Source organism: Neolamprologus multifasciatus, chromosome 13 (genome assembly GCF_963576455.1).
Source record: "Neolamprologus multifasciatus chromosome 13, fNeoMul1.2, whole genome shotgun sequence".
Classification (NCBI taxonomy): Eukaryota; Metazoa; Chordata; class Actinopteri; order Cichliformes; family Cichlidae; genus Neolamprologus; species Neolamprologus multifasciatus.
In genome coordinates, this window is record NC_140451.1 from 34,422,032 (window position 1) to 34,444,177 (window position 22,146).

A 22,146-nucleotide genomic window follows, 5' to 3' on the forward strand; every position below is an offset into this window, starting at 1 on the left:
ATGTTATCATCCAGTGTTTTCAGTGTGGGAGAAAGTACTCAGGGCCTTCAAGTTACACACTATGAAAGGCAGCAACAAGTTTAATGTTCAGAAACCTAAAGTATGTATCAGCAGCAGAATGGAGCTAAAATAAATGTTTGTTTCAGTTCTATGAAGCTTTGAGTATTTTGGATTAGTAGCACTGCTGTGTTTGTTGCATCATATTGCTGTAATTGTTTATATGCTTTATATATTCTGAGCTAAGTTGATCTATAGTGTTACATCATATTCTATAAGGATGTTATGTGTTTGTAGACTTTCTGCCCAGTTTGACCCATTTAGCAGAAGTCAGCCTGTTTAAGGCTCTGATATCTATTCTGTGTGACTTAAAGCAGTTATGACATGGTCTGATTTTCTCACCCAATAAAGGAATATTTCATATATCAGTCTACTCTTCATTCTATCAGACACAGTTATCACAGCTCGTACATTTGCTTTTTACACATGTATGTAAGCAATGAGCCAAATTTAGTAATGCCAACATATTAAAAGAACAACATTTGTCTCTTATATATAATACATCTGTATATGCACTGTCACAGATACTTGAATGTCTTTGAGTGAAGATTTAAGATGATAAGAAATATAAATAACTGCAACTTGAATTTTTACTGAAGCTCAGTGTTTGACACAGAGTTCATGTTCACTGCTGTAATAACTAATAATGATTAATATAATAACTATAATATTGGCCATATTGTATTTACATTACCAAAGTGAGATGACTTTAGACTCATGAACAACATTAACTATTTGTTATTTACTAGCTAATCTTAAATGACTGTTCAGTACAGAAATGAAGCCCAACAATCATGTTTTACAGTCCTGTGGTCTCAGCCTCAGATACTCAACTAATCAAAGCTCATGTAGAAACAAACAAACAAATGAACAAAATATGTTCTCCTTCATTTCTGTCAAACAAAGCTGTATGAAACGTTTCCAGCTGTTAGTATCATGGTTGCTAGGCAACCTGGGCAGCGCGATGGAGGCTAGACCGTCCAATTTCACAAGCCTCGCAGTTCCGGCCTCAGCGGTCTTTGAGTACGCGGCCCTTGAGGACCGTTAAGGCTGCAGACCCTGAATTGGGATACAGCCCACGTGTTTGCAACAAACTTGCCATTTATTTTGAAAATCGAGCTCAACACTGCCCCTAGCGTCCTGGAGCACTTCCTTTGTGTGTTCCTTTTGTACGTGTTTTGGATTTTGTACGTGTTTTGGAGTTTGTAAGTGTTTTGTCTCTAGGGGCCACCGTAAGGTGCCATCTTCAGTCTCAGCAGACTGCAGGTTTCCAACCTTAAACAGGACATTTACACAATGACTGAAACCAGCACCACTGAATGAACAATGGTTTGCATATCAGTTTATGATATGCAAACTGTCATGACCATTGATCAACAACCACTGATCAAGAAGGTGACGTGATGACAAAATGTTTCTCACACTGAAAACGTCCAGATGAACAGAATCAACTTTAGGCTCATGCAGAGGTCACATCAGTTGGCTTTGTTTGGTCCCTGCTGAAGTCTTGGTGGTTTGAAGTTGGCGTGTGTGAGAAAGAGTGAAAGAGAAATAAAGCTCTAACTATATATGAAGCCCTTTATGAGTTTGCACAGATGCTTTTAGTATTAAAATGAGTTCATTCACACTCTGAATCTGGTCCTCGTGTTGGGACCGATGGCGAGCACATCATTGATGTTTAGGAGACAGCTCAGATTCATCATGTGACTAAACAGGAAAACAAAGAATTTGTACAGCTTTTGTTTTTTTCTACTAACAAAGAAGTAAAACTCAAACATACATATATCATACTCGTCTGCTTGAACCTCGGGTCAACACCTGAACGTGGAGCGAGGTGGAACAATCTCCACCCACTGATAAGATAAACCATAAACCTTTGAGCTGCAACACGTCACCATCAGCTGACTTTAAAGGTTTGTTTTCGTCAACTGAAACCAGCAGAGAGCTCAGAGGTCCATCAGCTTTAACAGAAGCAGGATGAAGAGAGGAGCCCAGGGGGGTCTATGTAATGCTGGACTGGAGCTGGAGGACATGACAGGAAGAACCGTCCAGGTGAGTGGGATTTTCCTCATATGCAGCCAGCTGGAGCTTAACTCCTCAATGCTTAAAAATATTTGTACTCATAAAAAACTTTATTCGATTGCTCGGTGGGTGTCTTTAACAGAATTTAGCAGAAAAAACAGTGTATCCAGGTGTCCTCAGGTATCTATTTGTCCTCAGGAATCAGGGTGTCCACAGGGATCCAGGTCCTCTGTGTCAGCAGCAGCTTGGTGGGTGTCTTATTACAGAGGTCGCTGGAGGCAGAAAAGAAGAAAGCTTGCAGGTAAGTCCAGCTGAGCTCAGTCGTTGCAACAAGTCTGAGTTTGGTCTTCATCAAAGCTTCTTTTTCAGGATTTCAGGTGGAGGTCAAATACTGTGGTCTGGCTGAGGATGATGAAGATGACAAAGAGCAGAGGGACCAAATAGACAACATCAACAAAAACCAACAACTCAACAAAAAACTGCTCGATCACTTCAGACATCTGGCTGCAACCAACCAGGACACTGACCAGGTAACAATCAGTGAGAAGTGTCCGTATAAAATCAAACCACTTTTGTTTCCTCTGTTTGTGTTCATGTTTGTGTGTTTGTTCAGGTGGACCTTCAGCTTCTGGACCGGGCGATCTCAGACGGAGCTGATCCGAACGCCTCAGACAGATATGGACAGACCGTCCTGCACGAGGTCACACGGGAAGTCACTTCTGCCCTGTTAGCCGTTTGTTCACACACCTGCAGGACGGTCACTGACAGCTTGTGCTGTGTCTGTGTGCTACAGGTGTGTGTCTGCAGAGAACTAATGCAGGTACGTGTGTGTTCAGATCTCCAGAGCGTGGAGCGTGGATGTGATGCGGTTCTTCCTAGACCGGGGCTCAGACCTCCTGCGGCCGGATCAGTTTGGAGTCACTGCGCTGCATGTGGCCTCGGCGCTGGACTATCAGGACATGGTGCAGTTCCTGCTGGACCGAAAAGGTCTGTGGACACTAAAGCATGAACAGTGTGTGATGGGAAGCCATGTGATAGAGTCACGTGACTGCATGTGTGTTATGATCAGCTGATCCGGAGGCTCGCACCTTTCTGGACAAGCAGACCCCGCTTCACTACGCTGCGAAGAATGATGCCATCGGTTCGATCAGGCTTCTGCTGCAGGCCGGAGCCTCCATCGGCTGCACCGACTACAAACGCAGGACACCACTGCAGCTCGCCGCTAACGCAGGTACCACTGACACACACTGCAAAAATTGCCTGTTTAGAAATAAGGAAAAATAATAATTGACTTTAAGAAGATCCTGACTATAATAAGTGAAATAAGATAATTACACTTGATAAGATTTCTTGAAATAAGAAAAATTATGTAGACGAGTGAGAAATGAAGTATGTTTGAAGTCAGATCAGCTGAAAACAAACCCGTCAGTAATGCTTTTAGTGTTGTTTCTTTTTCACTTTGAGAGGAGGGATCTTCTGGTCATCAGTCTGTCACAGGGCTAACAGCCTTGCCTGTGGATGATTTGGAATAATTAACTTCAGTCTTTGGACTGTGGGAGAGAACCCAGAGAACCCAGCTGGAGTTGAACTCAGAACCTTCTTGATGGAGGGCGTGGTGCTAGCTACTGGACCATTTTCCTGTCCATGTTTTTAAAAGTCTGTACAAGAAAAAACTGCACTGCAGAAATCGATTTTCAAGAAAGTAAAAAAAAACTTTGTTTCTGAACATTTTTTTGTATTTTTTGTCTAAAAAGAAACCATATTCTTACCAAGCAAAATTAAGCACATGCTAGGAAAATATGTCTAACTTTTCCATAATAAGATATTTCAGAGACAGACACTATCTCTACTTTCAAGATTCAAACTTTCCTTTTTGCTAAAGCATATAGTTAGGGCTGGACCAGGTGACCCTGAATCCTCCCTTAGTTATGCTGCAATAGACGTAGGCTGCCGGGGATTCCCATGATGCACTGGGTGTTTCTTCTTCAGTCAGCTTTTCACTTATTTACTTCGTTGCATTTGATTATTCGTTATTTTTAACCCCTGGCTCTCTTCCACAGCACTTCTTTGTTGCGTCTTCCTCTGCTAACCTCCAGATGGCCCCGCCCCTTCCTGAGCCTGGTTCTGCCAGAGGTGTCTTCCTGTCAAGAGGAAGTTTTTCCTTCCCACTGTCTGATTGTAATCATCTCTTTGTGTCTTCAGAGCGTAGTGATGCAGCTCGTGTGCTGTTGGAGCTCGGGGCGGAGGCGGGGCTGAAGGACTCCGATGGACAGTTCTGTATAACAGCTCTGATTGGCCGGATGAGCCCAGTGGTATAACGTCCCACATAAAAACAACACAGAGCTGTGATTCGTTCACAGACATTGTTATGTAACATGCGGTTATGTTTAGGCTCAGCTGGCTCTCAGTCAGTTCCATGTATTCGACCGAATGACCAGGCAGCACTACTACTACCTGAACCTGCTGGAACCAGAACTACACTCACCTGAGGACAGGCTGTCAGGTGATACTACAGTGTGCAGTCTGGCGTACAGCAGCCTCACAGCTGCAGCAGTACTTCTGCAGTAGTGTTGATATTACAGCTGCTGGTCTTGCCTAACACCCCTCTGTCTGTCTGTCTGTCTGTCTGTAGGTGTGTGGGTCGGTGAGCCAATGTCTCCGGTAAGTTTCAACAGTAAGTGAAGGGATTCAAACCTCGGCATCCCCATTAGCACCACCTGAGCTACATTTAAAGAAAAAAAATCATCTTGTCCGGAGGGATCCCCATGATTTAATAAGGCATCCTATAATATTACTCATGGATTAGTGTCCTCTTAAACTAAAATTAGGATCAAACTGTAGAAAAAAATAAATGATGATGATGCAGATGTTTACTGGGAGTTGGGGCGTCTACATGACTGAGTCAGGTTCCTTCACTAAGTGCCTGTCTGAAGTTCTAAACAGCTCTTTGGATCAACTCCTCGTCTTCTGAAGGATGTATGACGGTGCAGGTACACATCTACTCTGTGGCCTTGGGTTCACCACTCTGCTTTTTGTGTTGATGCGGTTATTTTAGCCTCATTGAGCTATCCTGATGGTTCACTGCCGAGCGTGAAGTGGCAGAAAAGAGAACGCCTCAGGTTTGAGGTCATGGTCCTCAACAGGAAAAGGGAGGAGGCCGTACTCCAGAACAGGGACAAAGTGGAGGAGTTTAAGTATGTTGGGTTCTTGTTTAAGTGAGGGCAGACACATGTCGACACACGGTTTAGCACCATGACTGCAGTGACACTGTAGCTTTGGTGAAACCAAAGGTGTCCATTTACCAGCTGATCTACTCCCACCCTCATCTACACTCACATTAGTGATGGGATTTCCGGCTCTTTTTGGAGAACCAGCTCTTTCGGCTCGGCTCACTAAAAAGAGCCGGCTCTTTCGGCTCCCAACCGGCTCTTCAGGTTGTTTTGTTGCGTGGATTAATTTATTATTAACAACAATATAAAATTATGCACAAAAGGAATTACTAATGTAAAAAAAAAGTGGTTTTATTTATATATGTTTATACATAAATGTATTTAATTAATTCATTATGGCAGTCCTGGCGTTCCATAAATAAGGAGCCGACTCTCGTTGTTCACTTCAAAGATCCAGCTCTAAGAGCCGTTTCTCTCGTGACCGACACATCACTAGCTCACAAGCTGTGCTTAGTGACCAAAAGTATAAGACTGAAGATACATGAAGCAGAAACAAGCTTCCTCTGCAGAGGATCTGGGCTCAGCCTTACAACAGGGCAGGAGCCTGGAGTAGAGCCACTACCACTACACTACTTAAAACGGCTTCTAGTATGTGTCAACACAATTCTCGTTCATCCTCGGGCTAGGAGTCATTGCTTGAATAATTCATGGGTCAGAGTTCAGAGGGTCAATAACCAAAACCATCCAGTGAAAATGGTCAGGTACAAGGAATGTACTGAACATGAGTGAAAAGCAGCCAATGTCCAAAGAGGAACAAAACAAATACATAAGCGATGGCTCAAGACTTTTGCACAGCAGTGCTTGACAGACTTAAGAACCGGTGCAGGTTATTTTTGTTTGATGCATCAGTGCACAAAGGATTTTATTTTACGTGCTATAAATGCAGTCAGACATCAGTGTACCTGTATCTGTTCCAGCTGCAGATGGTGATTCAGGAGGAGAAACTTGATCTCATCATGAATCCCGTCTTCCTCAAACTGATCCACGTCAAATGGAATCTCTACGGCAGGTAAAGTCTCTCTGACTGACGGTTATGTCAGGTGATAGGACACTTTTCTACCTGCATGTCTGTCTGTCCTGCTGACAGGTTTGGGGCATGGCTTCTCCTTATCCTTAACTTCCTGTTTAATGTTTCCTGGACGACTGTCGCTATCTCAGTGTCTGTCCACCGAGACTCACCTGATCGTTATGTCCTCCCCGAGGTAACCTGTCTGTCACACCTAACCTATCTATCTATGTGTCACCTGTGTGTCTCTCACATGTGTTACTCTAACATTTATGTTACACCTGTCTGTCTCAGGACTGGTGGCGTGTCCTCTTTGTGGTCTTGGCGCTCCTGTTGACCCTACAGGAAGTGCTAAGGGATGTGCGGGACATCCTGCGCTCAAGGAAAAAGCTCCACCTCTGGCAGCAGTTGGCGAAGCATCGTCTTCAGAGTGACCTGAGCTGCTCACATCCCATGTGGCCACAGGTAGGAATCAGGATGATATGGTGGACAGGAACAGGAAGTATCAGATGTTTCAGGTGTATGTTGTGTTTGCAGGAGAAAGAGTTTCTACTAAACCAGTTCAAACTGGTTGACAGGAAGAGAGGAAGCTACTGCCGGGACCTGTGGTACTGACACACACACACACACACACACACACACACAGAACAAAAACCAAATGTAATCATGTGTGAAACAATCACTTTATTACATTTTAGCTTCACTATGTCACAGTATGAATGCATGGTCAGAGCAATCAGAAAGAGTATCTGCATCACGACGGACATCAGGTGTGCAGATCAATATCACAGCAAGAAATCAGGACATTGAAACCCCCACCATCAAAAGTATAACGCAGAGAAATCAAGTTCAGCTCTAGTATCTAGTATCTGGTATCAGTCCACATTAATCCACTGAAGGAGGCAGAGAAAAAGCTCAGAAGAGGTTAAAATATGTTTGGTGTGATCTTTGAATGATCATTTGCATGGATCAATGAAAAAGGTAGAAATTCATCATCAGCTGAGCAGGGCGTAGAAAAGAGTGAAAACATCAAAAGAGCATCTGGCTGTTCTTTCGTGTTTGTGGAGAATGAGAAGCTGAGTGCATCATTTTTTAAATTAGCAGCTGGATAAAGAGAAAATTGCTTCCTTGAAAGAGAATAAATGTGCAGTTCAGTATTGAATGTTACAAAAAAATAAACTATACACAAAGTGTGTTTGAATGGCAGCGATGCAGAAATGTGTGCATGTAGCACAGAGCCATGGCTTGGTGTCTGAATGCGTCTCACAGGCCTGATTGTGCGCTTCTAGCATTCATAATTATAATTATAATTTATAATTCTTAATTTGTTTAATCTGCTGCTCTCCGTAAATAAGCACAAGCAGGAATGTTGGACTTTTAACTGTGTTTCAATAAGTTTTACAGCTTTTCCTACTGATAAAAGCCTCCCTCATGGCCATTCATTCAACACAAAGTCATGAAGCCATAAACCATTAAATGACAGAATAGTTTCTGTTTTTCACTTTCTGCAATAATCATAAAGAGCACAAGTCTGTGTAGTTAAAACAATCTGAACAGTGTGCGCAATGAGCTAGCAGAACTTTTTCTGTAATTTCACTCATTTCTTATAGTTTAAAGAATCGTGCTGACAGATTTCCTTCTTTATCACAGCAATTTTTCTTCATCCATCCACTTCTTCTTCTTCATTCACTTATTCGGGGCATGGGTAGCGGGGGCAGCCTAAGCAGAGAAGCCCAGATTCAAGATTCAATTCAAGATTCAAGAGCTTTATTGTCAACACAACAGTATACACAGTATACTGTTTTACCCCAAGCCCCCCATGGTGCATTTACAAGTATATAGAAGATATATCTCCAAGAGATATAAAACTGGGATTTACAAATAAATAATGTGCTAAATTTAGGTTAAATTAAGGTAATTAAGGTACTAATTACTAACTATACAATACTAGCTGTATGATAAAGAAAGACAGGACAGAGACAATACAAAGTGGACTGTGCAGCGGTATTGAATACAAGGTTCAAGTTATTGTCAGGATTTTACAGACGAGACATGACAAAGACACGTGCAAAATGTGCAAATGTAGTATAATTTAGATGTGTGACTGAGTGTGCAAACAGGCATATTATTCCCAGGTGGACTGTGTGAGTTTGAGTCTTTTGATGAGTATTGTAAGGTATTTATAAGGGTGTTTGTGTTTATCAGTCCTTTTGTGGTAGTGAGATGAGGGCTTTGCCTGCTTGGGGGAAGAAGCTCTTGCAGTGTCTGGTCGTTAAGTTTTGATACTGCGAAACCGTCTGCCAGATGGAAGGAGGGAGAACAGTGCATGTGAGGGGTGGAAAGTGTCCTTCACTATACTGTTTGCACGTCGGATAATGTGTTTGTGGTTGAGTTGGGAGATGGGTGGGAGAGGGCCTCCAATGATCCTCTCTGCTGTCCTCACTATCCACTGCAGAGATGTCTTTTCAGCGAGGGTGCAGTTCCCGTACCAGATAGTGATGTAGCAGCAGAGGACGCTCTCAATGGTTCCCCGGTAAAATGCTGTGAGAATGGGAGGAGGGTAGGGATGGGCATTGATACGATTTTCACGATTCCGATTCTTTATCAATTCTGTTTAATGATTCGATTCTTTATCGATTCTTTTAAAAAGGAGAACACTAAGGTTGATTAGCTCAGAACTTTGTTTTATATCTTCTCTTTGAACAAGATAGAAATTTAGGAGTAACATGGCCTTACAAACCCAACAGTGAGATCTTAAGAGATCCACAGCCTACAGCTCTTCAATGGGGCGTCACAGGGTCTCCAGGAAAAAATATTGTAAATGTAAAATAATAAAATAAATATTCTTCTGTAGCAATAACAAAGTATAACATAAATTATTCTGTAGCAGTTACACAAGAATATCCAGTAATGTCCCTGCCTACAATTAAACACATTCACTTACCAAAAATCATCTGCTGTAGCAAACGGCTGCAAACCTTTGACCACAAACTGAGTCACTGCTCGCTGACATTCGTCTATCCTGCCTGAAAGGAGACGCTACGGTAGACTGCAGCGAGAACTGCCAGCATCTGAGCCAGACTCTGTCTGTCTCATCATGGTCACCTAAACGCACAGTAATGGCAGGTTTGTAATAAGGCAGATCGCACTAACATAATCTGCACTGTTAGTTGATTATTTGCCTGCCGCATTAACGGGAGAGGACGTGCAAACGTTACCGCTGCTGCTGGGTTGAGATTCACGAGTCCGGAATTAAAAACACGACATTCATTTAAGGTCATCGTGTGTTTTGTGAGCAAATGCTTTTGCATATTCGTAGTGTTTCCTCCCTTAAATGAAATATCTGCTTTGCAAGTATTGCAAGTTGTCCTGTTGTCATTTGTTCTCGTAAAGTAGAACCAAACTTTTGAGCGTTTGAGCCGCTTAAAGGCGCCGTGTTTCCTGCCAGGTAAATGACGCTCCGCAACGTGGCGACGTCATTCGGGGCGACTGGAATCGATAAGGGAATCGTTTGCAAAAATGGCAAAAAATTCCAAGGAAGTGAAACAGTGGGAACCGGTTCTCAGCAAGAACCAGTTTTGATACCCATCCCTAGAGGAGGGAGACTGGCCTTCTTCAGTTTCCTAAGAAAGTGAAGACGTTGTTGGGCTTTCTTCATGATGGTGGTGGTGTTCAGGTTCCAGGAGAGGTCAGCTGATATGTGCACACCCAGGAACTTCACACTGTTGAAGTGGGGTGTGGACCATTGAGCTCTTCCTGAAGTTAACAACCATCTCTTTAGTCTTCTGAGCATTTAGAGACAGGTTGTTATTCTGATACCAGTCCACCAGGTGTTGTACCTCCTCTCTGTATTCAGACTCATCGTTGTTGGTGATGAGACCCACCACTGTTGTGTCATCTGCAAACTTGATGATGTGATTTGAGCTGTACTGTGCAGTCATGTGTTAGCAGGGTGAACAGCAGTGCACTAAGCACACAGCCCTGTGGCGATCCTCTTCTCAGTCTTCTGCACTAAGGGACACCCTTCGAACATGGTATTTGTTATGGACAAACAGAAATCCAACAACAAAACACTGCTCTGGTTCAGAGGCCATTCCTCCCAATCACGCCCCTCCAGGTCTCACTGACCACATGAGTGTTGAAGTCTTCCAGTAGGACAATAGAGTCCCAGGTGGAGCACTCAGGGACACCAATAAGGCTAAACCATCATTTGGCGCATAAGCGCAGACAACAGTCAGGACCCGTTCCCCAGCCCAAAGGCACAGGGAAGAAATCCTCTCATCCACTGGGAGAAACCCCAACATACATACCTAGTCCAGGCAAAGAAGGACTGAGTGGGAAAAATAAGTCCCACTCAATAAATTTATAATGATAATAATAAATTATATTTATGAAGCGCCTTTCGAGACACCCAAGGAAACTTAACAATAGAATAAAACACATAATAGAACAAAGACAAAATGAAGAACAATAAAGCAAAAGCACAAGATAACATTAACAAACAGTGGGTTCACAGTGAACTTGCAGATTTGAACAGATTTGAGTTGAGATTTAAACTGGGGGAGAGAAGCGATGTTTCTTATATGTGGGGGCAGAGAGCTCCACAGCCTGAGAGCAGAGCAGCTCTGCTGTGGTGGTGAGGAGGAAGGAAGGCACAGCAAGCTGGATAGAAGAAGAAGATCGAAGTGAGCAGGCAGAAAAGGTAGTGCATAACAGGTTAGAAAGGTAAGGAGGTGCGAGGTTATGAAGGGCCTTGAAGGTGAGCAGAAGAAGTTTGAATATTATCTGGAGTTTCACAGGGAGCCAGTGAAGTTCCTGAAGAACAGGTGATGTGCTGGTAGGAGGGGATCTGGTGATAATGCGAGCAGCAGAGTCCTGAACCAGTTGAAGCTGATGGAGGGATTTTTGGGGGAGACCATGAAAGAGAGAATTACAACAGTCAAGGCGGGAGGTAACGAGACTGTGGACAAGAATGGACGCAGACTGGGTGGAAAGAGAAGGACCTGTTAATGTTGTGTAGCTGGAAACAGGCAGAACAGCTGAGATTACTGATGGGAGAGTTAAAGGATAGTGAATAGGATGACACCAAGGCTCTTAACCTGAGCAGAAGGGAAAACTGTGGAGTTATTGATAGTGAGAGAGAAATGATTAGCCTTCACTAGGTTGGATTCAGTGCCAATAAGGAGGATCTCAGTTTTATCCTCATTGAGCTTAAGAAAATTAGAGCTGAACCAGGATTTTAGTCCAGATAGGCATCCTGTAGGGAAAGAAGGTGGGAGGGAGGAATCAGGCCTGATTCACTTCAGCAAAAAAGTGAAGATCAAATTTGTGGAAAATGGTACCTAGAGGGAGGATGTAAATTATGAAGAGAAGAGGGCCTAAGACTGAGGCTTGGGGTGCACCAGAAGTGACCGGGAATAGATGAGAGCGGGAAGATTTCAGCTGAATAAACTGGGACAAGGAGATATGATTGGAAACAGGCAGGGTGTGTCAGAAATGCCGGGAGAGGAAAGTCTGTTTAGAAGGATGGAGTGAGAGATGGTGTCGAAGGCTCAGATCCAAAAGCACGAGAACGTTGAGAAGACCAGAGTCAGCTCCGAGAAGAAGATCATTAGTAACTTTACGTAAAGCAGTTTCTGTACTGTGACATGAACGAAAAAATGTTATTATTAAGCAGGTGTGAATGAAGTTGACCTGCAACCGTTTTTCAAGTGTTTTAGAAATGAAAGTTAGGTTAGAAATCAGACGGAGGTTGTTAAAGGACTAATTTGGACTAATCAGGACTAATTTGTCATGGGAGACCATACCAGGGGCCAGAAGCTGCTTGACAACATAGCCCCTAGGATCCTCGGGACACACAAACCCCTCTGTGACTTCTTTACACCAACAGGAAGTTTCACTACACCCACGGCACCCCAGCTGCACTTGTGCCCATGTTGTTGTCTCCAGGTGTCTGCTCGTCAGTGTTCTCACCCATTTGGCTGCTGTGTGCTTTTACATTTTGAGTCCTTGTCTTTTAGTTTTTTTCTCTTCATTAGATTAACTGGATTTTCACAACTGACTTTTGTAAAGTTTCTTTATTCTTTCCCAAAATTTAAAGAAACCTCAACTCTCTGTTGTATTAATTCATTTTTTAATAAGATGTCGTCTTGTTGGATCCTGCTGATGGGTTTGTGTTTCTGAAGTTTATACAGATGCATATTTGCTTTTTCAGAGGTTATATTCATGAAATCTTTACTTAAAACCTTTTTAAATCACAAAGCAACACTCTGACTTCAGGAATGTCTTTGATTGGCTGGTGTACTTTCTGCTGACTGCATCGTTCAGCGTCCATGTGGCCGATGTGATTGGACCGTCCACCCTTCTTAACACCATCAGTTTGCGTATGTTCTCCATCACCATTGTCTTCCTGTGGTTGCGACTCATGAAACACGTCAGAGGCTTCAGGTACTGAAAAGCTACAGTCGACTGCAGAACCGTATGGCTATTGCACAGATAAAGTTTAGCGTGTACTTGCAGGCTGATGGGGCCATTCATCGTCATGTTGGGGAAGATTGTTGGGGATGTGATGCGTTTCCTGTTCCTCTACGCGGAGATCTTCATCCCGTATGCCTGCAGCTTCTGGATCATGTTCGGAGGTCTGTGTGTGTGGGAGTAGGTCGGTGTGTTGGTAGTTGATGACATCATGATAACAGTAAGTTAACCCTGCCCCCCAGGGATGGCTTCGGTTCCCAGCATGCAGTCTGTCCTGGGCCTGCTGTACAGTCTGTATCGGATCACTCTGGTGGACGAGTACGAGTACGCTGCCATGGTGGCTGTGGATGATGTCATGGCTCCTGTGCTGTGTGGGACGTTTCTGGCAGCGTCTTCAATCCTGTGTGTTAACCTGCTGATTGCCCTGCTGACTGATACCTTCCAGAGGTCAGAGGTCACACCTGCGTTTGATAAAACTTTATGTTGGGGGCAGAAACTGGGACTGTTGCACCAACAAGCTGAAGTCAATAATCATTTCAGCCTGTTATAAACAGCTGCTGGTGAGAGAAGCAGGGGCGGATCTACGGGGTGGCATGGTCCTAGAGCCACCCTAGTTTGCTTATCACAAGGCTGTTCATTTAAAATAATAAGCTTTGAGCCTGGCTGCAATTAACACTTCATGCTAACACAATTTATAAATTCTAAAACTAAATATATTGCATAGTGTTACCTCCCCTCCTCCACACACACACCCACACACACCACTAAAAAGTGGCTCAGCCCGTAGCGCAGACAGGCTTTATTTCTTGTTGTCAGTAGCAACCGATGCTGACAATTTATTTATTTTTTGTCCCATTTGGTTCTTTAGCCGTCAGAATTGTTGTCTGAAGACCAACAAGGAGACCCAATGGATTTATTTTGCCAAATGGATCATCATGGCATTGCCGTATTGGTCCATTTGATCGACCTTCGTTGTTATTATTTATTTTATTTTATTTTCAGTTGTTACAGACGGGACAGACATGAGTGAGGGATAGGAAAGGGAGAAAGAAAGAGGAAGGAAAAGAAAAACAGAAGGGGAGAGGGACGGTGAGAAAGGGGGGAAAAAATATCTCCTGGATCACCTGTTGAGAGAAAAAGAAGAGAAAACAAGCAAAACAAAACAAAGCAACATACTAAACACAACACCATCGCATTAATCTAGCTAAGTGTAAACAGCAGTAAATACTAAATATTGAATGTTGTTGTGCAGCACGCAGGACAGACAGCGCACAATGTGCTTTGAAGTAGCAGCCAAGAAAGGTGTGATTTAAGTCTACGAACAGTGCACACCTGTGTGCACACCTGTGTGGATCAGCGCGCTTGTATTCAAATGGTTTCCCCATGTAATGGTCTGCAAGAGGATGTAGAGAGCCATAGCCCCGCCCCCAGGGCATGAAGCAGGCATGGAGGAGATCCAGGCCCCAGACATCCAGAGGCCCCAGAGTGCAAGAGCCCAAGGAGGACCACCGGAGGGGCATCCGTGCCACCCTCATGGGAAGGGCTGAGGATCCCCAGACGAGGGATCACCCAGTAGCCACCGGGCAGAAGCTAGAGGGGGCTGCACCGGCGTGCCTGCCGGCTCCGCCAGCAGCCAGCTGTGCCAGAGTGAACCGAGCCGCAGGCACAGAGGCCGGAGGCCCGAGGGCCCCCCGCGCCCCGGAAGAGGCCTGACCGAGCAACAGGCGCCAGGCCCCGCCAAGTAGCCACCGGGAGTGAGCTGGTACATACCTGAGCGCCCAGCCCCGGACACCAAGAACCAACAATGCACCGACCCCTGAGGGCATCAGTCACCAGCAGGGAGTGTGGTGAGGGGAGATAGGCCTCCACACTTGGAGGGCCTGGGAGTTCCCAGAGAGGTGGAGTCTAAGACCCGACCTGATATATAGACACAGACAAACAGGCACACACAGACACAGACATGCATTCCCACCCTCATGCACACATATACAAACACTCAGCACTCACCCAACGTAGGGATAGACATACATGGACATGTACACACAATCACACTCCCCAAACATACTCTATACCCCGGGTCCAGGTATCCTCGCCCCCAGAGGGGGAAACGGCACCCAGACCCAAGAGATGTTACCCTTCCCTCCGGGGTGGAGGCAAGCAGACCGCCCCAGGCTCCGCAGCAGCAGGGAGGCCAATTGGACAGCCAGCATCTCTTCCCAGCCCCCCCGCCCCGATGGCTAGCAGAGAACGGGGGTGTGTTAAGACCCCATACCTCCCCCATACCAATGCTGACAATTGTCCCACACAAGCATTTTGAATCAATACATGGACATTTTCAGATTTCAGCACAGGCGGTTGGTTGTTACACTCTGGAAATGGAATGAACATGCGTGTTATTAACCCGCTGGGGTTGACACGCCGCACCCCCGAATCACGTGACCGATTTAAGCGGACATAGCTACGAGCTGCAGCCATGCTGAGTCTCCATTTCAGCTTGTGTTCAAGACTTCAAACTATATGCCAGTTTTCCATTTTATTTTATTTTATTTATTTATTTATTTTTTAACCTTTATTCAACCAGGAAGATCCCATTGAGAGTTAAAAACTCTTTTTCAAGGGAGACCTGGCCAAGATTGGCTGCAGCAACTCACAGTTACAGAAATTACTCAATTAAACACATGCAGCAACAACACACATGCAATACAACTTTCTAAATACTATCTTATGTTTTGTGCGGGAAGAAATGGTGAAAACCACATTTTCTAAGGACAGTGCTTGGATCATCATGTTCACCAGCTGACAGCTGCTATGAGGTAAACATGCTGCTGTGCATTTTGGACACACATCTACACTTTGGTCTCGTCTGTCTGAAGGACATTGTTCCAGAAGTCTTTGTGTTTCTTGATAAACTGCTGATAGAAGCAGCAGCAGATCTGTGAGGTGTACACGTCAACACTCACATTCAGACTAATGCAGCACTTCCAAGTGCAGAGGGATAATGAGCCAAAGCAACAACGCCACATTTTAGGAAGATACATTTGATTTCACTGCTTTATGTCTCAGTAAAATCCACTAATTCCAAACATTCTGTCGCCTCATTTCATGTTAAAAATGTCACAACGCCCCAGTCACTCTTAAGAGGATTATGTACAAAAACATATTTTAAAAAATCACATCTTGACTTTATTTAAAATGAGAGAACAAGTGTGTGTGTCTATGTGTTGTAGGGTTCACGATAACTCACAGGCCGTTGCTATGATGCAGCAGGCCGCTGTCATCCTGCACGTGGAGGAATCCATGCCCCTCATGCGTCATTTCTACGACAACCAGTACATCTCCAGCCACTGCTCGCCATTGGTCGAACCCTCTGATGATGGCATCACAACAAACTTGCATTACCATGATGAGATGGGACGAATTACAGTGCAGATCAAAGTGCGTTTCTGAAGAACAAATTCTGATCCAAAGTCCTGTGCTTCAGGTTCTCATGGTATCTGTGTCTGCAGGAGGTTCTAGACCAGTTCTTGGTCCTGCAGCGGGAGGCGGAGACCACAGGACGTCCACGGTGAGATTAGCAGAACACCATCACTACTGACACACAATTCTTCTTCATTCAGCTTCTCTAATGTGGACTCTCATTCAGAGTCCAGATGGACCAGGACCAGCAGAACCAGCAGGAGAGGAATAAGTGCCAGCAGAGCCAGGATCTTCAAGAGGACCATGATAAACAGAACCAGGACAACAAAGACAAATGTAGCCAAATCCTACAGAAGCAGAACCAGGAGCTTCAGGCCTTGCGAGCAGAGCTGAAGGAGCTCCAGACTCTGGTCTTGCAGCTGGTTAAAACCAAGACCAACTCTGTATAAGAGCTGTGGGTTCGACTGGGAGGAATGTCAGAACCATTGTTTCATGTCTCTGTTTCTCCAGAATCTCCTCTGGTCCAGGACTTCCTGTTTAATTGTTATTTACAAACTCTCATAAATGAAAATACCAGTAAGGAGTTTGCTAAAGGTTCAGTGTCATTCATCTTTCGCTGCACTCTGAGGTTTAACTGTTCACCAGCATCCAACTCTAAAGCCCCGCCATTTGGCAGCCATCTTGGAATGAATGTGGACTGTTATTTAAAAATAAAGTCCCCCCCAAAAAAATGACATCACAGCTTCATTAATGGTTCAGTCCAGAGACATTAGCTGTGTCCAAATTCAGAGGCCCCATCCTCCGAAGGCCGAGAAGGCCGGAAGTGCGAGGCTGTGAAATGTGACGGTCTGGCCTTCAGATCTGCGTCACCGCTGTCTCTGTGGAGTTGAATAAACTCGGCCATCTGCTCCTTGCTATCTAAAATATAACAGGACACTGGAGGAAACTCTCGACCGTCTCACACTTCTGTTTAATCAGTTTTCTGTTTGACGTTTATTCAGCTGTGTGAAAACTAGAACTTTAATCTCAGCCAAACTGATTTATTCAGAAACAAAACACTGAAAGAAGCCAAACAATAACATTTTTAACCCTCTGGGCTTGTTCATTTTTAACCCTCTGGGCCTTTCAGCTTGTTCGTGGCCAAAAGTGGCCACCAACAGATTAGGTCTGTAATTTTTATTATTTTTATGTTTTTTTGCCATTTTTAGACAGACCGATGTAGACAGCACATCCGGACCTGCGTGCGCTGGTCTCCTTGACCCACCGTCAGCATTGGAAGGGAATAAGCGTCGAAGGCATTTGGAAAGGGAGGGGGAATGAGTGTGTGCATATCAGTGTAAGTGTATGTGTGTGTGTCCAGAGTTCAGCTGAGACAGTGTCCTTCACCCTGCAAGGCTAAGTAAATGGCATGGTAAATGTCCTGCATTTGTATAGCGCTTTACTCAGTCCCTAAGGACCCCAAAGCGCTTTACACTACATTCAGTCATTCACCCATTCACACACTGGTGATGGCACACAGCTGCCCTGACAGAGGCGAGGCTGCCGGACACTGGCGCCACCGGACCCTCTGACCAGTAGGCAAACATGGGGTTAGTATCTTGCCCAAGGTTTGGCATGCAGCCAGGAGGCAGCCTGGGATCGAACTACCGACCTTCTGATTAGTGGCTGACCTGCTCTGCCACCTGAGCTACAGCCACCCCCTAAGTAAGTAAACAGTCTTCCAGCAAACCCAGGTGGGCTTGCATGGAACGGGAAGGAACAGACTCAACACAGTCGTTATCAGGGTGTTGTTGTTCGGCTCCAGCCTTGAGCCCACAGCTGGCACCGAGAGGGTATCCACATGAAGTGATGGTGGTTTTTACTTTAGTGCGAACAGCTCATATAAATTTCAAAGCAGTTTTACAGTCCAACACTGGTCTCTCAATCTCCCGTTGGAGAACCGCGAGCTTCGCCATACTTGCGTTCTGTGATGTTGTCATTTCTTGTGCTCAAGGAGCCGATTCTGAGAACTCACGACAGTGTGCCTCCCCGAGATGTATCCAGTCTGCAGTCAGAGATCTTATTCTGAGTATTCACAGCAGCCGTAGCCTCTCCAAGATCTTATCCGTGCTGCACTCAATGAGCCCATTTAGAGAAACTCACGCCTCTCCCATCGTTCCAATCCCAGCGGGCAGCCTTGTGGGGGTTTGAACAGCCGGTTCCGCTTCCTTAATTCTTCGATAAGTCAGGGCCAAGCCAGCTCCGATCAGCCAGAACCCTGTTACCATGGTTCAGAATAGGTAGATATCTTCAGCACTCAGGCTCACCCAAGCCCAAACTTCTCGTTGAGAAAGGGGTGTCGATTGCATTTAGGGACCAGTTGATCAAATCCATAATTCCTCTTCTAGGTTTTAGAGAACAGACTGTGAGAGAGTGTTCAGGGAAAAGTAATACAAAAAACACGAGACAAGACAAGGACATAAGAGGCTAAGCAGAGAAGCTAAGGGAGAGGAGGAGGAGGAGGAGAAAAGTGCGACCACCTTCGTCAAGCGCAAGAGCAAAAGAAAAAAAGAGGGGTCTGAGGGAGAGGTTTGCATAAGCCTGCAAAGGTTTTATCTGGCTCCAAGTCCATTATCAGTCCTTCCTTTCTTCTTGCCTCTTTTTTTGGCCATTTTGCAAGCTTATCCCATGGCTATTAGCTAAATGTTTCTATACAAGCTAACACTTCACCGTGTTGGAATTCGGCAGGGAAAAAAAAGAAATCAGTTCGGCCTGATTTTATGTTATAAAGATGTCCAGTACGTGCGCAAAACACGAGTGCAATGAGTCACTTCTAATAATCTGAGTCCGTTTAGATCATTTAAAACGTTAGGTACTCATCAGAGATGAGCCAAGATGGCGACCTGTGTCCTCCCGCAACTGATATAAGATGCCGTAAGCTGAACACAGCTTCAACCATCTGTTTGTTGAAAAATAGTAATGTACTGCATTTTCTTGTTAGTAACTGTAACGGCGTTGTAACGATAGGAATAGTAATTAGTTAGATCAGAATCAGAATCAGAATCAGAAAGGGTTTTATTGCCAAATGTTGAGCAGGTTTACAACATTAGGAAATTGCTGCGGTACTTAGTGCAAACATACTGTCATCATATAACGCTTAAATAGACATGAAAATAAAAATAAGAATAAGGATTAAAAGTGCTAAATAGGTAGATAACTAGATAGATTACTCGTTACTGAAAAAAGTAACGCCGTTAGTAACGCCGTTAATTGTAACGCCGTTAATTGTAACGCAGTTATTCCAATCACTGATTATTAGAGAGGCACTGGGTTTTTACATTCGTATTGATCTGTATTTGATCTTTTGATTGTCATCACAATAATCGGCCTGTCTGGATCCATTTTCATTCACTTGTGATGAAAATGGACCAAAACAGAATAACTGACACACCACACTAACGAAACTACGAGGTGACAATATAATACACTAAAACAATCATAAAATGTTGTATTATTACTATTGTTATTAATACATTTTGTTCTTATTAAACTGAACTTGTGCCCAGGAGCTAAATGTTTGTGTTCTTTTAATCTGCGAGTTAAAACCAGTGCAGGTGGTGGGAGACAGAAGGACTCTGGACAAAATAACATCTCTGATGGACAGAGTCTCCCACCCCATGCATGTAGATGTTGCTGCAGAGCTGCTTCAGTGACAGACTGCTGCATCCTCGATGCATGAAGGAGCGTTTCTGCAGGTCCTTCCTCCCTGCAGCTGTCAGACTGTACAATCAGAACTGCTCCCAACAAACACAGATGTTTACATCTGCGCTGTAACTGCAATAAGTTAATCAACCGATTCGCACTACAACCTGGTTTGCCTCTTACCTGTAATTATTTTTTATTTAATTTAATAACTGTACAGTACTCTCTGTTTATAGTAACCATTGTCCTTAATGTAAATATGTAAGAAAAATTGTGTATGTTTCTGTTCTGTGTCCTGTGTACTGTTTGTTTGTAAATGTGTCTTTCTGGCTTACAACCAAATTTCCCCTTGTGGGACAATTAAAGGAATATTCTATTCTATTCTACTCACATATGTATACATATACACTGTTTTTTATTTTATTCTATTTATTTATTTTCCGCCTTGGTTGTATATTGGTTTCTCTTCTTCTCACTTTAGCACCTTTGTGGTTCAGCTACCCAATTTCGCTGTGCAAGAAACTGCACAATGACAATAAAAAGCTCCAAGTCTCTAAAAACAAACACCGGAAAAAACAACACTGGCCACGCCCACCATTCTGGTCATTTCCAGTTCCAGGTTCTTCCTGCTCCAGCACCGAGCAGAGGGAGGAAAGATGGCGGCGACCGAGGCTGACAGAGATCCGTCCGCAATATGCTCGGAGTTCCTGGATTTCTCCGCCAAAGACACCGCGTCGGTAAGTGGCTCCAGGAGCCTTTGAGCCCCGCGGACGCTGTGCAGCGTGTCCCGGTGTGTGGCCGAGCTCCGGCCGCTGCTGTCTGCGCGGGTCAGCGATCCGTGGTTGTTTTCATGCTAATGCTAACGCTAACCCTAAAGCGCTACAACTGTGTGTTCACATGTCCGTTAGTAACGCTGATTGAGCTGTTAACCCTTTAATGAGACGGTCCTGAGCGCCCGTTTAACGTCAGAATCACCTGGTTCACACACAGGTGAACTTACCTGTGCAATTGTGAGAGAACAGCTGGAGCAGGTGAGCATCTCGGGTGTGTTTGACAGCTGATGGATAGATAGATGAGGTTCAGGTAACGGGGTGGAACAGGTCCTGAGAACGCTTAGACCGCTGCACAGGTACGTCTCACCTTTAAGTATGTTTCTTTTTCCTACCTACAGCAGGTTGTTTACCTGACTGATCACCTGATTGATCAGGCCTTACAAAGTGTACCCTGACAAATTCTCCTGATGGAGGATCGTTACCTTTACCGCTGATTCTTAGACTCACCTTTATTCTTTATTTTGTCCTGCTGGTTGAACATAGTTGTGCCGCTCTATAAGAACACTACACCTGTGTGTACCTGCTGACCTCATCAACCCAGCAGGTAGTGTAATCACCAGGTGGGCTAAAACTTCGCAGAGGCTAGAGTGGAAATACGAATTTTAATCTAATGAAACACTCAGAAGATCATCAGGTTCTCTGATCGATCAGGCTGCTCACACAGCTCTCAGGACACGGACAGTTTCCAGTCTGACGCGGCAAAGTGTTTGAAACGCGCGCACCTGCACACACACACACACACACACACACACACACAGCCTCACTGCTGCTCTGTCAGCAGCAGCTGTGTTACAGTCTGAGTTTAACTCTTCATGTTGCTCTAATATTTCAGTCTTTGGCTACGTTCACACTGCAGGCGAAAGTGCATCAAATACGGCTTTTCTGACCCTCTGCGACCATCTATCCCATCATGGTGTGACAGTGCGAACGGCACAAATCCAATATTTTCAAATCCGACCTGGGTCACTTTCGTATGTGGTACTGAATCCGATACATATCCGATGTTTTAGAAAGCGACTGCTGTTTGATAGTCATGTCGCATTAAATCTGTCTTTTACGTCACTGACACAAGACAGACGCCAATTATCAGCGCCGGAGAAGACATCGTGAACACTTCCTGGCGATCCCAGTGAAACTGTTGGGAAGACAACGTTGGAGAAACGTGAACATTTTATTTATGAAACAATCAAACAATACTGTTGGTCTGGGTCTAAACAGAGCGCGTTGTGTGTGACGTCTTCTTTTGCGCATGCGGCCGCTTTGAGGGTTCACACTAGAGCGCGTTTGCTGTCGCATTTTATTTGTAGACAAAAAAATTGGATTTGATCAAAAAATCGGAATTGAGCTTTAAGACCTGCAGAGTGAACGTAGCCTTAGTTTCTAAAGTCAGCTGTTTTGCTGTCACTACACTTGCATCCAGGTTTGA

The 22,146-nt window shown here is 44.5% G+C and overlaps 2 protein-coding genes across 7 annotated transcripts in view; both read left to right on the forward strand.

Annotated features, from left to right (window-relative positions):
* The first annotated feature begins 542 nt into the window (after window positions 1-542).
* On the forward strand, window positions 543-20,386 carry LOC146505986 (uncharacterized). Of its 2 annotated transcripts, XM_085181904.1 has the most exons (19): window positions 543-2,109; window positions 2,278-2,380; window positions 2,449-2,609; window positions 2,693-2,779; window positions 2,916-3,066; window positions 3,149-3,310; window positions 4,282-4,391; window positions 4,471-4,582; window positions 4,712-4,740; window positions 6,227-6,318; window positions 6,397-6,511; window positions 6,610-6,780; window positions 6,853-6,923; window positions 12,595-12,762; window positions 12,835-12,953; window positions 13,032-13,236; window positions 16,017-16,224; window positions 16,296-16,354; window positions 16,433-20,386. In XM_085181904.1, the coding sequence occupies exons 1-19, from the start codon at window positions 2,035-2,037 to the stop codon at window positions 16,653-16,655; spliced, it is 2,421 nt and encodes an 806-aa protein (XP_085038030.1). In that variant the 5' UTR covers window positions 543-2,034; the 3' UTR covers window positions 16,656-20,386. The 2 variants fall into 2 exon arrangements, with proteins under 2 accessions (XP_085038030.1, XP_085038029.1); XM_085181903.1 differs by having other exon boundaries at window positions 543-2,380.
* A 103-nt stretch (window positions 20,387-20,489) lies between these two features.
* ubr2 (ubiquitin protein ligase E3 component n-recognin 2) overlaps window positions 20,490-22,146 on the forward strand; it is a 29,453-nt gene continuing 27,796 nt past the window's right edge. For all 5 annotated transcript variants that reach the window (XM_085181895.1, XM_085181891.1, XM_085181894.1 and 2 more), the window contains exon 1: window positions 20,490-20,624. In XM_085181895.1, the coding sequence (XP_085038021.1) occupies window positions 20,544-20,624 (81 nt within the window). In that variant the 5' untranslated portion in view covers window positions 20,490-20,543. The remainder of the gene's footprint in view (window positions 20,625-22,146) is intronic.